The sequence below is a fragment of the Gavia stellata genome, chromosome 13 (assembly GCF_030936135.1).
Source record: "Gavia stellata isolate bGavSte3 chromosome 13, bGavSte3.hap2, whole genome shotgun sequence".
Classification (NCBI taxonomy): domain Eukaryota; kingdom Metazoa; phylum Chordata; class Aves; order Gaviiformes; family Gaviidae; genus Gavia; species Gavia stellata.
In genome coordinates this window covers 8,227,227-8,244,050 of record NC_082606.1, presented here as the reverse complement: position 1 = coordinate 8,244,050, position 16,824 = coordinate 8,227,227, and the positions used below count along the sequence as shown (strand labels likewise).

The 16,824-nt window shown below is 37.1% G+C and overlaps 1 protein-coding gene across 2 annotated transcripts in view; it reads right to left on the bottom strand.

Annotated features, from left to right (window-relative positions):
* The window catches only part of THSD4 (thrombospondin type 1 domain containing 4), a 300,503-nt gene that overhangs the window by 23,577 nt on the left and 260,102 nt on the right, over window positions 1-16,824 (bottom strand). For both annotated transcript variants that reach the window (XM_059823896.1, XM_059823897.1), the window contains 3 exons: window positions 6,719-6,894; window positions 2,849-2,945; window positions 1,689-1,931 (listed from right to left, as the gene is read on the bottom strand). In XM_059823896.1, the coding sequence (XP_059679879.1) occupies window positions 1,689-1,931; window positions 2,849-2,945; window positions 6,719-6,894 (516 nt within the window). The remainder of the gene's footprint in view (window positions 1-1,688; window positions 1,932-2,848; window positions 2,946-6,718; window positions 6,895-16,824) is intronic.

Sequence of the window (16,824 nt, the reverse complement as noted above, 5' to 3'; positions counted from 1 at the left end):
AGACATTTTGCTTATGTTAGGCCTAACTTTCTTCCATAGAATGAAGTAAGTGCAAGTGGAATGCTATTCAACCAGACAAGCAGATACACATTTTACACTTCTTCCCACAAACTTTTCCTGGAATGCTTTGCTCCTTTTCCTGGAATGCCTTCCTGCTCAGATTTCATTTTTGTCATTTTGCCTTTGAAATGATGATGATGTGTGATCATTCTGAATAAGGCTGTATTTTTCGAGTAAAACTATACTGACTGACCTTGATAACAATATACCTCAGAATTTGGGGAAACAGAGTGTACAGCCTGAAGACAGAGTCAGGAATGCCTAATTCTTAGTGTTTGCGACCAGAAATAGAATGAGATAAAAAACGAAATTCAGGTGGCTTAAGCAAGCACTTTTTCAAGAGAACTCATATTGCTCACACTCACACTGCTCTTGTCTGAAACACCTACGTTTATCTAGGAAAGCTACCACTCCATCTCAGGAATGCACCCTATACAAGTGTCTCTAGACCAAGCGTCAGAAAGATTACAGAAAAGCGTGGGATTTTTTCCATATTACTGGCAGGATATGAAGAAGCAGGGCACAAGTTATCAGTGCAATAGCTTCATCTTTCCGCAGAATAGACTTCTTTTTTCCTTAGATCAAAATATATGTCTACACATTTACTAGAACCAAACTGCCATGCCTCTAAGTCAAAGGCAAAAGGAAGTCCCATCTTGCCTAGAAGACCTAGGCAACTTGCACAGAAAACTGAGCTGCATCTTTAATGGTATTTGTGTCTAAAAAAACTGTAGAAAAGGGCTAGGTTGTAACAGTTAAAAGATTACGTACCTCAAATGTGGGTTTACTAAAGCCTGCGCTGTCAGTGACTTTGATTCATAAGATTATTGACACTACAAGTCTTAGGCCACTGGATTGAAGATCAGTTTTCTCCAGCTTTCCGTTTCTAATTATCCATTTAAACTTGCAGGTTTGGTCTAACATCTGTGGTTAATTAGCTCCATATTTTTTACCTCCTGGAGCTCAAAACCTCTATAGATCTAATGGTAGCTGCTAAATAATTTTTTAAATTGTATTATATTTTGAAATTAACAATTCAAACATCTCATCCTGGGTTTACTGAAATCAATTTCCTTTGTCATACAACCAACAGGTAACTTACCCTTGTGATCAAGAAATAGAAAGAAAGGAGATCAATACATTCAGCCACGTATTAAAAAAAATATTGCACCAGAGATCTGTAGTAACTCTAAATTATGACTTTATGACCTTAAATAAAATAAGGGTGGCCATAGTTGATGATAACTGTTGGAAGGCACACTTCAATTTCAGGCTAGAAAATTTAAAATTACAATTCCCACTAAGTTAAATTTGTTCAAGAATTTAATTCTATCAAAAGAAAAGAAAGGCTTTGTATCTCACCAGCTAACTTACCAGCTAACTTATACTAGTACTTCAGAAAAAGCTATTATATTTTCTGAAATTTAAGGAAAAAATCAGCAGTTTGCACTCTTTGACCTCCTTTCTAATTCTTCTTTAAAAAAGTAACAAACAAGCTCCTATGACTGATAACAAGTTACATATCCCAAGTAATTCCCAAGGTGTAGATAACAGTTTTAAGGCACAGGCTGTGCTCAGAGGTGATGAAGTGAGGTAATCCTCCTGTAAGAGGTGTATGAAGCACTTACCTTTCCCACATGTAGTAGTGCACTCAGTTTTTCCAATCTGTTTCCAGTTGTGTTCTCGGTTTTGTCGTGGTGGTTGCACAGCAGGCACCTGGTTTTCTGGCTGATGAGAAGGAAATCTTCCTGGCTGAGTAACTGGAAAAGTTCCAGCTGACTGTCCAGTGAGAGTGTCTGTCTCCCTATGCAAATCCTCATCCTCATGATTTGTACTTTCTGGCATTCCTAACTGACCATTCAAGGGCTCCCCTGATGATGGATAATAATAAAAAAGTAAAATCATAAGCCTCACTTGCAAATATCGGTCTATGTTTTCATCCACTAATAATCACAATCGGAGCATCATTAAACTTGAAAGCAGCTTTCATCTGCTATTCAGAGACCTCCTAATAGTGTCCTGCAAAGATTGTGTTGTTTTAAACTATGATAACCAAGTCTCAGCCAGCAAATACATTAAAAACTGAAGAATCTCCAAATGCATTGCGGAGTTAACACACCCAGTGTCAAAATTTCCCAAAGGTTTGGGGTATTTCTGTACCATGCTCTGTATTCTGTGCCTCCCAATGTGACAGCACAGCTGCTCCTCATTATGAACAGACTGCAAACACACTTAGAAATTTGTCAAGGCAAGGCACCAACATTAAAACTAGGACGAAACTTGCTTGCAAGTTTTCTACTGTCCTTCAGAACTTCACAGCAGTACACACAGCACATATCCACAGCTAAGTCAGGAGCACAAGCTGTCCAGATTCTAGCTAGGAAAGGCAACTATTCTGTGTTTGATCCTCTCCAGCTGGGAAAGGAAAGAGAAACTGCGAAAGGTTAAATTATCTCAAACTCTGAAGAGAAAAAAATCATGTTCGATTTCATTTCTGAGACATGGTTACAACACTCCAGCTCATGCAAAGCCATGGTTAACATTTTAACAACAAAATTGTTACTGAAAGTAGAAATAGATTCCCTGCTACAGTATAAATAATCCGTAGCAGTATTAATCCACTTAAGTTACCAAATCTACGCAGACTTCGCTTTCAACATGTAGGGTGAAATTCTGGGCCTCTCCCACATCAATGGCAGCATTTACACTGAATTTAATGGTATGAATTTCTCCATTAGCTTATCAGGTAACAAAATGTGTTTAATAATAGGAAATAGTGGCACTTTACCTGGCCTCCTGTGAGCAAGCAACTGAGGACTAATGACATTGTCTCCTGGAATGATATACTCATAATGTATACCTGGGTTAGGCTGCTGATGTATCATCTAAAGAGAAAAACAGCCATATATTCAGATCTTCCACTTGTTATATTACTAATACGTAAATATGTACTTGATCAACTACATAACATTGTTTATAATTGGTCAGGATAGAACAATGGTTAATGACCGTCTCCCAGAAATACGAAAAAAAAAATATTTGTCTCTGGAAAAAATAAGAAAATACAGGTTAGTACGTTTGGAAACTGAGCTAGCTTGTCATGGCAGAGAAACTGTTTCTCTACATCTTCTTTGAAAAATGTAAAACTGACATGCTCAGGGCCAAGGTGCAGCTGTGGGCCGCAGCGGCCATGGCCTCGCCTCTCGCCAGCACGGGCAGCAGAGGCTGGCACCAGGCCTCAGCAGCAGAAGAGGCAGTCCTAAGGTCACCAAAACATTCTCAGATAGAAGGAGCTTGACAGATGCCTGAGGAAACATAAGCAAGGAAGAAACAAAGCAGAGAAAAATAAATACCCCAGATCCCAACCTACAAATCTAGCCAACTGCCTTTTTTAAGGTTTATCGGTTGCACTTGAATGGAGCACACGCAGACAGCACGTATGTGTTATTCCGCGTATACCACCTCACAAAACAAACTGTTCTTTCATCACCATGCAGCTACCTCTGCACCACTCAATGGAGACTCAACAACCAACTAGCTAAAAATACTAACGTTATGCCGCTCTCACCATAAGCATTGCTCAATAAAGATCAAGTGAACAGATTACAAAGGCCCACATACTTGTTACAGCGGCTGAAGAGCACCCACGCAACCCTCCTGCATCCTTCCACATGAATTTTCAACTGAATGAAGATGTAATGTAAGTGCAGACAGACTCCCACTGCTTTACAGCTAGCCACAGCAACACTATCAAAGTGTTCTTTATGAAACACAGGCAGGAACCATAAGGTTTTCTCCTTTAAATGTGAAAATGAAGCCGAGTGGTTTCAGAACACTGCTGCACAAGCCCATGTGAGCTGACATGAGCACGCCTCTGAAAGCCAGTGTCACTTCTTGTGTGCTTGTTTAAGCAGTTAGGCATAATAAGACCTGAGTAAGATATGACTTTATGAAAGCTTTTTAAAACTGTTAGCAGCACACTCCATACCCAACTGGCTTGTATTACGTTGCTGCTGCTGAGAGCCTGAGCATACTCACGCTAGAAATGCAGGGATGCCATCAGCTGCTACTTTCACTAGTTTAGCTTCGATTACCTCAGTACTGCTGCTACTGACACTGCTGCTTTAAAAGCCCTGAACTCTTTGTGGGGATTGGTCTGGTAGAAGCCTCAGATTACACTTTAACTTAAAGTACCTTTTGTTTAAAAACAAAATAAAACAAAACAAAACAAACACCAGAGCTCGCACTAGCTCTTTGGTTCTGACAAACCATGGGCCGAAAAGAAAAAAGTCATGCTATGCCAATGGCTTTATGACCCAGCAAAGCACTTACGCTTCAAGGTTTCACTAAATTTGTCAAACCAATTAACAGCAACTAGGGATTCAGACCTTTGTTTTTTCTTGTGTCAAAATCAAATTTTCCTTGCCAAATATAATATATGTTCCTCTAAACTCTGTCCCTCAGAGATCATTCACTTCTCTGAATCATCTAATAATGCATTGTCTGTAGTATTTTTTGTAAGGGTTTGTCCTTCCCATGTCACTATACCCTCTTTGTATTTGGTCCTGAGAGAACTAAGCACTGTGAAGCTGACTTCAGCGGAAGAGTACCCCCCACCATCCTGAACCAGGACCCTGTTCTTAAGATGGTTCCAGGAACAGCTTTCCAACAATTCCCATGGTTTTTCCATCACATTTCTCAAAACAACTGACAGGCACATGTTATGAAGAGCTTAACTGATGAAGTCCCTATGAATATATTGTCACAGCTTTCCTGCAGGAAAATACCTGGAATTATACAACAGTTTTGCTTTGAGCTAGTGGATCTAAGTCTTTGTTGCAATGTATACTTCACACTTGGACAAAACTTGCACCTCTTTTTATCTTTCTAATTATAACCTGCTGTAACTTACAGAGCTTTTTCCTCTACATTTTTAGAGTGGAAGAAAGACAGCATGATCTCACGAACAAAGGAACAGAAAGCCATTTGGAGTTCCCATCTGCAAATCTCTTCATTTTTCTACATAGAGCATAAAGATTGTGAGCATGGATAAAAAGAGAATTACATGATTCAGGAACTGCAAGACAAAGTCTGAAAGAAGACATCTGTATCTGCGCAGCTACAAATTTCAAACCCGTAAGAGAGGCTGTGTCATACTGATGATTGATTTTCTTTCATCTAGCACTATCCATTTTTATCTTCCCACACTATATTGAAAAAGACACTAAAATATCAGCTTATAATGAATTGTAGTATTCCTCATATCTACAAGACACACCTCAGGTAAGAGTCCAGTCAAATTAGATGTGGCAATCCATAGCAGCAGCCACAGAGCAGAAGTGATAAAGCTATGCCCATCATGCCAGCTTTCTTATATTCATTGCAAAAGCAAAAAAAGAAGACACTAAGCCTAAAGTAAAACATTAAAGTATGATAAATTTAAGCTTAAGGGGTTTCTTATGGTATTACTTTGGAAATATATGTTTAAGCCATTTCCTGATCCTTTTCTCTCTGCGTCATTACATATTAGGCATCAATCATCTGACAATAAAAACTTAAGACCAAACGTCAGCTCACAGCATCCTGTAACTATACGACAACATGTGTACTTTAAAAACATGGAGTCTGCACTGCAGAATCTAGAAGCCCAACCGCTTAATCTTCCAGGCTTTTGCCAGTCTTACATTGCAATCAATCAGAAATTATCCAAAAAGAAGTAATGTTTGCATAATTAATACTTTGCTTTATTAAGACACCATATAGCAGATGGGGAATAACTTTGCCAACATCTAACTTTTCCCAACTGAGTAATCAGGGCAGCTACTATTCATTTTTCTATGAAACAACCCAGCACACTCACTTTTCCACCCCATATTCCACTTAAGGGCAAAGAAGCTGGAGCTGGATGAAACAAACAAATCACCAGTTAATATAGTTTTTTCAATGAATGGATTTTACCATATGAAAGTATATAATCTCAGAATACACCATTTATCTTTGAATAAGTTGTAGACAATTTGTTATATTTTTTATTTCAATACGATGCAGTAAAAACCCGTCCCATCTGAAGTAAACAGCTTTTTCAGTATGATTCCCCCCTCAGCCACAATTAGTCTTCTCTCTTCCTTTCTCAAATGGCTATTATCTACAGTCTGTAGCACAGCTTCATATTAGAACTGCCCTGCTTCAAATCCCACATCCTATAGTTTTTTTGACTTATGTTTCTTTTAAAGAAAACAGAGATGGTATCACTCTGTGAGAGGCCTTGCCAGATTTAAGTATTTGCTTCAGTTCACTGTAAAATTAAACTACACTAAATCTGCTTGAGGAGGAAAGTATCCGGAGAAAATCCAGTTCACAAAAAACCCTGGACACTTATACGCTTTATCTCTATTTTACTGAACAAGTAAAATTGGTTTTACTGTATCAGTAAAGTCTGAGAGAAAAAGGCTTCATTGTTATTTGGATTTCCTATGATCTGGAGCAAGATGGGAGCAACTGCAAGCAATAGTAAAATATCAAAAATAATGTTTCAAAATTAAAGGAATAAAACAGTAACAAAGTATTGGTACCGAATGCAATTTTAGTGTTGCATGTTAGCAATGAACTGAACAATATTTCTCCATTGGGAAGATTACTCTCAATGCAAGAAACTTACATAGACATCAAGGACTTCATTTGTTGGACCATCAGCTAAAAATGACTCTCCTGCAGTGCTAGAGATTTCATTTGGGCGTTTGTAAGTGAACATTGTCCCACCACCTTCGTATCTCCCAGGTCGATCTATTGCCCAGTTTCCATTGATGATGGACCGTCCTGATCGACTCCGCAATGCTGTAGAAGATGGGGACAGAAACAGAAGGACTTTGATCAGAGGAAATCACCTTCACATACTGGTGCCCAATCAAATCCCCAAAGGTGCATTACACTGTTAGGTGTTCTCTGATGCCAGGGGACAAAGCTGTGTGGCTGCTGAAAAGAACAGAGTTGTATTAATAGTTATGCAAAAAAAACCCCAAAAAACCAAGCTTAGAAAACTTTGTCTCTTGTAAGTCCTTAATGAAAAAGCAATGGTTCATTAGGCAAAGTGGGTGACTTTATCAGTTTTCAAGCATCAATCAACTAGAATTTTCAGTTATGTTTGTGATTTCGAGTCAGTTTCCATTAGTTTGTCTTATAATACATGCAGAAACAGAGGTATGCAATACTAACATATTATCTAACTACTAATAACAGATTTGAATTGCAGTTGTATGGGCTTTATTAATCATCCCTGCACTAAACCAATACAGTCACACCTCTAGAGAGGCTAAGGACTCAGCAACCTACTTTTTCAAAGTGGGGTAACAAATGATATGAGAACACGTGTACAATCTGTAAATTTAAAATATAAATTAGTTTAGCCTTTATTATTAGTATCCCAGTTTGTGCAAGAAAAAATTTTAATAGGATCACATCTGTTTTTCATTAAAAGGAAAATAAGGTAGTTAACTGAAGAGAATGGGTATAAAAGTAGATAAATTAATTTGAAAGACTCTATACTATTGCTTTCCCTTCTTTCTATACTGTAAAGAAAAATATTTTTTCATCATTCTGGACAAAATTGAAGATGTAGGAAGGTTAAGGATTAAAGCAGGTGGCTACCACCAGTTCTGAACCCATGAGAAAGTTTTATTATTATTGTGAAAAACATCATCCAGCCTATATCAAAACTTTCTATAAAACTTTTAAGTATGTAACAGTAAATTAAGAGTCTCACACAGGAAAAAATGCACTGCTCCTTACCATTTACTAACCCAGTTGTTCTGGTATATATCAGTCACTCCCCTTTCTCTTTTCCCTTCAGCTATAGCTAATTTAACAGCTAAGATAAGTTTTGGTTCTCCAGTTTTAAAAGTTTTCCTCAACCTTTTCAAATAGGCAATTTCCTTATTAGAACTACAGCATCTCATTTACAGAATTACCACCAAAAAAACACAACTCACCTTTCAAAAATCAGAGTGAGGATATAATTCAAGTAAAACCATTTGCTCTTCTGCTCATAACTCTCCTACCTTAGATTAAGTGCCTAGTGCTGCTCACGCAGATGGAGAGGAACCTGGAAAAAGTTGATACCATTGCGTACCTCCTGAAGACAGTTTTCAAAAACGTGCTCTCATTCCCATGACAGCAGTTAATCTGCATATTATTAGACATAAGGTAACCACCTGATTAATTTTCTACTCCTCTGTAACCTCCCTGTTTCCAGAACTATTGTCTGATTTTTAATGACTCAGAGTCCCACTTGGTTAAATTGACCAGAAAGTCTTTCTAGTCCTTCTCAACTCTGAAAACAAAGTAAATAGCTGGAATTTGGCCATCTTAAGATGATTCACCTGCAATATAATAAATATTAACCTGAACAATAAAATAACTCACTCTCTGTCATGAACTGCATATGTGACAGTAACTGCCCCGATGAAAGGAAAATATCATGAGTCAGTCGCAGTGAAGTAATGGTGAGTCAGTAAAAGAATATTACATGTACAGATCCACTGCAGAAGTTACAGAAATAACTCTTATGCGAAAAATCCTAATATACTTCCAGCTACCAAGTTAAGTTTGAACAAAATTAGTTCTCCAGATATTTTGAAGTACCTAAAGGAGTAACAAGGCTCATTAAATCTACAGCGGAAAAAGATTTCAAGACTTCCAGAACTTCTCATTTCATAGTAAGTACACATTATGGAAGGAAAGCCTCTTCTTGTGGCATTTTCCTAAGTCTTAATTCTGGGAAAAGACCAAAACATTTGCTTGTGAAAATTAAAGTTCATATAAACTCAATGTAAAAATACATTCAGCTTGAGTTACAGGACAAAGGTTCATATCACATCTTAATTTATCTCATCATTATTATAACATAATACAACAAAAAGGACAAAAAGAAAGTGAGCGATTAAATAACAAATGGCAACTGCCTCTATAAGATATGTAATTTACAGTATATTCATGTTAATGTGTCAGGTATTGCCAACATTATACATGTGGAATAGTTACATACCATCAGACAGCATCATTTAAAGATACTCTGAACTATGAAGAGAAAAACAGAGTCTCTGTTTTATTCAGCTTACTTAAATACTTCTGAATATTGACAGGAAAAAAATGCCCGAAAAAGATTCAAGTACTTGCACCAAAGGTAATAATTAATTGAAAGTAAAATCAATAGCTTAGCGTTAAACACTAATATAAACATTTTTACACATGCAAAGAAAAAAACCTGAATTTTACAGGTGAGTGATTAGCATGAGCGAATGACTTAAAATCTAATAAATTGTATTTGAACATCTACTGTGAAGGTGCTAGACAGTTTTCAACGCAAACAACTCTGGACAGCAGAGTATTTACAGGGAAAACTTACAGTGAAATTTCGGAACAAACCATTAGTTTGGATTTGAATTTGGTGGACGGGTAAGGAAAGCAACAATTTTGTAGAACTATGTGAAGTACAGCTATCTGAGCAACGTCTACAACAATTACCAACACTGTGCAAGGCAAAATAAGAGTTTTCAATTTATTTATCCTCATGTTCCTCAAATGTAGGTTTTGATAGGTCATTCATGTACGCGTTCAGTTTTAGTCTACCCAATGTTAAACACACCTTATATTACATAAGGTATGTCCGGTCTGGCATTACAAATTTATAAAATAGACGCTAAAAGCTCTGCATGAGCCAGAAAGAATATATATACACTATTCCCAGCACAAAGTCCCACCGGTGCTTCAGAAAACTGGAAACATCCCGATCCATATAAGCAGTTTGATATATTTGGTAAAATTATTGCTGAATTACTCCTATTTTTCTAACCACTTCATATCTGAAGACAAATATTTTATGTGTGGGCGTAGTACCTCACTATCTGCAGTACATTTTCACCCAAAATCACATAGGCACAGTACCAACAATAAAATGAAACCTCTCAAACCTGGCAACAGCACTAATATTCAGAGTAATACAATATATTTATTTTCTGTCCTAAGGCCTTTTTGTCTGGGAGAACAGTGTCCTAAGTCCTACTTAATTGCTTTACGAACCACATAAAGTCTTTAGACAGACAGAATCAAAGCTATTTCCCATATATTAAAATTATTAAGTGTCTCTCATTTGCTCCTGACCCAGACAGAAGCAGAGAGCAGTTCCTCTCTTCTGGGAAGAGGACCGCGTGCTTGCAACTGTGGTCAGTGGGAAACAAAGTGAAGGCTTGTGCTGTTGAAGTTAATTGCAAATGTCTCTCTGGTAATTTAATCCAGGGAACCTTGACAAGCTGCAGATGCACTCAAGATGCAAGTTCAAGATTGATAAAACATGGTAAAAAATTATTGGATAAATTTCCTCAACAGAGGCACCTAGAAAAGGGGAGTGGGTGAGACGGATGGGGCTCTCAAGCCACTTTTGTTTTGCAGCTGCCAATTAAACCAAAGCATCTTACAGGCAAAGTGTAGCAACCATCTTATTTTTACACCTCAGCACAATTTTTACTTGACACATCACATTTGGATCACATTTTTGGTATTTTAATTTAATAAGCAGGGTTATTTTTTAAATTCTGTTGCCGTTTAAGTTGAATTAAAGTCTAAGAATGTTTCAGTTAAAGTAGTTTTCTTTAGAAAGAACAACGCCTTCCCAGCATCTTTAAAGGAAGTGCCCAGAAACAGCTGCAGTAAATAGTATGACTTTCTAAATAAGCACTATGATGAAAGAAGTGAAAGAAACACACAACTTCTACTATTTATTTTTCCTGCATGGAAATACATTATATGGAGCTTTCAGAGACAAATCTAAAATACTCACACACCGGATTATAAAAATCAGTGCAGAACGGTGCATCTTGTACCACTAAACCGTAACGATACCCTTTGGTGGAATCTCCTGGGAGGTCAGTCCGTCATTTACATGGTAAAAACCTTGCCTAGCTCAACAGTGGGGAATGTGACAGTAAGAGAGACTCGCGAGTGGGGGGTTGTTGGAAAAGTCCAACAAATGGACTGCATCAAGCTGGCCATTACCTCTGAACAGCACATGCTTACAGCCTGGCTACTTCTGAATGTGTATAGATTGTAAAACTCTCTCCAAAAGTACTTGAAGACAACTTCAGATACTTTTTTTCTTAAAAACTATTCAGTTACAAAATAATAGCTTGCCTTCATGCGTGTCAGCCTTGCAGTGTGGAATACACAACACATTTCAAATCAATAAAGAAAGAGCACATTGACCACAATCTATAGCTACTAGGCTACTTAAAGTACCTCTGATCCATCAAGAGAAAAAGCGCCAAATGCCTAGAGACTCAAGAATCTTCAGTTTTAAAATAATGAAATATGCATTCGTTCAAACACATTCTCTGAAATAACTCCTTTCCAAAACCATAGATATTTGCTGATTATTAGAACACACCTTAGTTACAGAATATTTAGGAGAAATTTGGCACACTTCTTGTGAACTGAATTATGTATTATTTGCCACCGACCTTCTGAATTCAAACTTTCATTGAGGTCACGGCAAAGCCCCCACAGGACTCTGAGTTTAATTCAAGAAATATTAGTAGGGCTAAGAATCTCATAATCAGCAAGAATCAAATTATCTTTAACAGTCTGATCCTACAAACTCCTTATTTTAGAGCCAGCTGAGGATATTCGAAAATGGTAAGCAGTTCACTGACTGGGACCTAAATTAGTAGATTAGTAAATTAGATCATATACACTCAATCTGAAGACAGTATCTCTGCAGGTGGAACACCTTCATCTCTTGCACTGTATTTGGTTTCTTCACTGGCAACCAAGGCAGGGTAAGGGTACAGATCTTCTATGACAAAAATGGGGCATCTTCTAACTGTGTATAGCTGAGACAAACTGTTGCTGAACTTTCTACCATTTTGGAAGTTCAAAGCCATTACTGGTTACTTTAACAGTGTCAGAAAGGACCCAGACCAGAGAGTGGGACTCTCCACTGGGAAGTACTATATGACCTTACATAATCCTAATGCAGAAGAACATTTTCTAATACAAACTTGAGGACAAAAAAACCCCTGTGTATGCCTCCACTATTGCGCAGTCCAGGGAGGACCAGAAGCAAACATAATACAAAAGCATAACACAACTTTTCATGTGTTTTTTTAGATCCTGAATGAAACCAAGAGTAAGCTGGATCCTGTGGTATTTCCAGTTGTTTTTCAAAGCCTAGGAACCAGAACCTTCTGCACAAGTATCCAAATTTGAGATACATATGCATATTTGGATCTGGGAAGCATCTCAAATTTTGGTTCTGTCTTTCTATACAGTTACCCAAAATACAGTAATACAGACCCCTATCCTTACAAATCTTAAACATTTTTTCACCTAGTAGGAACCAAAAAATCTACTTTTTAGAAATCCAACAAATATCTTTCCTTACAGCTTTGAGTAGCATGGACACATGCTTATTTCCCAAACATATTGTTGCTTATTATCCATGAACTGAGTAGTAGTCATAATATTGCCAATTATGTATGACACATAATATTACTGCTAACAATAGCATTCAAGCAATTGCTTAAATACTTTCATAGTACAGAGTAGATGAAAATGGATATAAAAGTACCAGATTTGCAATACTATTACAAGGAAATGTAATTCTATTATTTCCGAGGAAAGACTTATATGGTTTTCTTTCTTACCTAAAGTATTAACAGTAGACTTCAGATCAACATTACGTTCTTCAGCATAATCCTGCTCAAGGAGTTTTTCTGATATTCTACTTGGGGAGCTATCATATCATATCAAAGAAATATTGCTTCATGTGAGAATAAATTTGAAACAGTGAATTGCATTAAACTGATTTCGCCAAGCTCCTCCTGAGGTTCTACTTTGGCAGGTTTTATCCTTCCACAGTGGCACAGTCAAAAAAAGCCAGTACAAGAGATTCCTGCTCTGCTGTCTTAGATCTAATTTACTGTTGTTTCAGTTGTGAGGGAACAGACATCATCTGGATGCATTTCCTAATGATTATGAGAGCCATCTTTTTTTTTTAATGTGACCTAGTAAATTTGTATTGACTTGAAGACTGGGCGTGTAATCTTTAGCGTTAGCATGGAAATAGATTACTTAATGGTAAGTTAGAACAGGTGGATGAAAAATCAACTGAGATGATGGAAAATTTATTTTCAACCTGATTATAAGCTGGCTTTTCTGAAACTGCAGTTTCATACTGCAGATCTGCGTTATATATAGATGCCACAAAACAGTGTTCATTACTAATACTATATGAGTGTGCTGGACTCCAGTTTCTTCAGAGTTCATTTTTGCCATTCATCTTGCTTGGCCACTTTTCTAGAATGCATCCAGCAGGCTTAATGAAAACAGCATTGCCAGGTCTACTTCAGTTTCTGGGCAATTTCCTTTTCTGGATTTCATGCAATGACCAAGTGCTGACATGTTGGGAATGCAGTTGCTTCCAAGGATATGCTTAGAATAAATAACATGTTTGTTAAGATAGCTCTTTAAGACCTCATCCTCCTCCTGTTTTATCTATTTCATTTAACCTTGGTTTTGGTCCAAAATAATCTGACAGTATTTTAAAACACTCAAGATTCTCTGGAAATGTCCTCTAGTTCTGATAGATTTTTCTCTTGTGTTTGACTATGCTACAAGTAAGTCCAATACTAATGAATTGATAAAGCGAAATTACAAAGGCTTTTTGTGCTTCGTCTACTGTATGCTGTGATCAATCTACATTTCAATTCTGAATTATGTGCAGAGATGTGTCAGGGATTATAGCACTGCATTCACAAAAGACAAACTATTGTCAATTTTTCCAATGGTTTGTTGCCTCAAGGAGACATGCCATGTCCTAACTTCTCATTTTAGATTTTCTGACTATCGTTCTAAGCTCCCCTGCAGCCCACTGTTAAAAGCAGTCTAAAACCAAAAAACTGTTGCCCTTTCTACATTATCTGCAGCTGTACTAGATGGTAAAGCTCAGCAAACAAAACCACAAAAAAACCCAAAATCCAAATAATATTACCTTGGCACAAAATCAAATGTTTTGCTTTGGTATCAGAACCTTAGTACCTTTGGTCTGACCCTGAAAAATGTAGACTGAATTTGAAATTTAATTGTGTCAAAATAGAAGTTTGAAAATATTGTTTCACAAACATCTGTTGCCTTCCTGAAACAGCTGTGGCCACAAGTACTAGAAGAATGTGACACAGATGCATACATAGTTTTCATCCTGCCTCAGCCTTTTGTTGTATTTCCCAAGTTTTAACTACAATGGCAAGACAATTTTGGGTCACTTGTGTAATGCTCTGTTTTTCTCTCTATATATCAATTTATCAATTCTCATGTGTGATAGCACATGTGTGAAGTTTCACAGTAAAATAGTGCTGTCAGTGTAATTTCTTTATTTCATTATAGTCCTGAGATTGTCCTCAGAGAAAGAAGTTTAATCTTGCTCAGAGCTCCTCATGTGCCTGTTCTTGCTGATCACCTCAGGCAACAAATCCCACTGTAGCTTTCAAAAAATCCCTGATTTTTTTTTCTACCTGCAAAAAGAAAATACTATTTACTTGCTTAAAGGCAAAGGTTTTACAGTTAATCATTGCAAACAGAAATGCTCATTTTCTGCCACCGCAGCAAACAGTCATTTTCCTTTTGGAGTATTCATTAAACTGTTGCTCTCTAATTTCCCCCTGCTGATGCAGCTTCCTCTTCACTCAGTTATGCCTCTTCCTTCTTTTGCTTCTGACTCCAAAAGCCATGTTGATGCACCAGCGCAAGGAAAATGCTGGGGCAGCAAAGCAGAACAGGCAATTAACTACTGCTGCAATAAATAATACGGGCTTTGAGAAACAAAACTGATTTATCATATAGCTATACCATCTACTCAGGCCCAGACACTACAGCAGTTTCAAAGTCTCGACAGCTTCGATAAAATCTCCAAACAAATTTCAGATTTAATGTGCATGTTACAAAAGGGCATACATCTTTAGTTTCTATCAGAAGAGGATACAGTCTTCCCTGACAGGTATAAGTAATAGCCAGCTGAAACAAAAACACATTAGTGAGTTTACCCTTCCTCTTTTGTTATGTCTTTTTGATGAGATGAGAAGGAAAATGAAACAAACGCACTCTCTGACTACAGTATTCTCACACTTCAACTTCTGATACTCTGGCACATGCAAGTTACTACAGAATATGCATACAGTGATATAAGACATGGCATTTGCAAAATATGTGATCATATGGCATTTATTGTGCTTCAGTGTCACTATTGCTGTCCCACACATCATACTCAGTCCCACTGGGGAACAGTGCGCAACACTGAAAATCTAACCAGGGACCTTTTGAAAGCAGATATAAATAGCTGTGCCAATCAATCAGAGGATTTATTTAAATCCTTTTACTCACCCGGCTGCTAGTGTAAGACTGTAAATATATGTCTGTATATGGGCTGGAACTTTTGAAATAGGGAGTTCATGAAGCAGATCAGATGATGCAAGGAAAAAAGTTAATTAAAGCAGACTTTCAGCATTTTAGCGATTCTTCCACTGCAAGGCATAAGCACTCCTTATGAATTGCATCTTGGGTTTCATTTTCAGGTTTTTTTCTATTATTGCTTCCCCTCTTTAAAACTGCTCTAATAAAAAACCTTTTCCCATTTTTCAAACAGGTGCTTTTGAGTGATTGATGACTTTTAATATTATTATTCCTAAGTACAGGATTAATAATCCTTACATGATTCCCATGCTTTTCCTAGGGAGTAAGTTACACAGGGGCAATACTCCCACATGTGGAGAAATTACTCTAAATAGCTTACTTGGAGCATACAATTAATTTCTTAAAGTGTTTATTGTAGAACTTACTAATATTTACTGAGAAAGCAAATGAAAGAATAAGAGGGAATAACATAGATGAGGTTCATCTTTATGCTAGTGTTATGTTTACAAGGTCTCTAGCACAATAATAAACCTTAGCCCTCTTCAGCATGATAGGCTTTATTAAGGTCAGGAAAGTATGGAGGCATTAATGGTATGCTGTTAACTATATATGCAAATGTTGCTCTGTGTCAGGATCTCAATAACCACTACCACAACTAAAGATAACAACAATGCAGTTCTGCACCAAGGATGTTTTGATTCCCAATTTGTATCAAAGTGTATGGACTGCAATGAGTAAAAAAATCTTGTCAGTAATGACATCACTCCTAAACACAGTCATTGTATTTTATGAGTAGTACATTACAGTCCTCTATACAGGAGAGGAAGTAAGAGACAAGTTATCAAAAGGCCAGCAGTATTTGTATTTGCTGAAGGTAAGAATCATTCCAACAATAACTGAAAATTAGCATGTATCCTATTATTCTGTAAATGAGCTAAACTGAAAGGACTTACACAATTAATCTACACAATGACAGTACATGATAAAGAATGATGAGCTTTCAGTTTATTTTTACTTAGCCGTTCTCTATAATTATACACCTCAAATAGATTTTATTCAGTACTATTAAAATAATCTATAAAAAGCGCATTCTCTTTTAACTTGCACAGAAATTTCCCTCGAGTTGAAAGGGCAGGAGAATATGACTGAATTCCCAATTCCACTAAAGTCAGTGTAAATATTATGCCATTTTTAATGGTATATAGTTTTACCATTGTTCAGGTTTGTCCTGACAATACTGAAGAAGGAGGACAGAAGGGCTGGCACAAAAGTAGACTGACTGAAATGAAATGGGGAGAAGATAAATGGCAG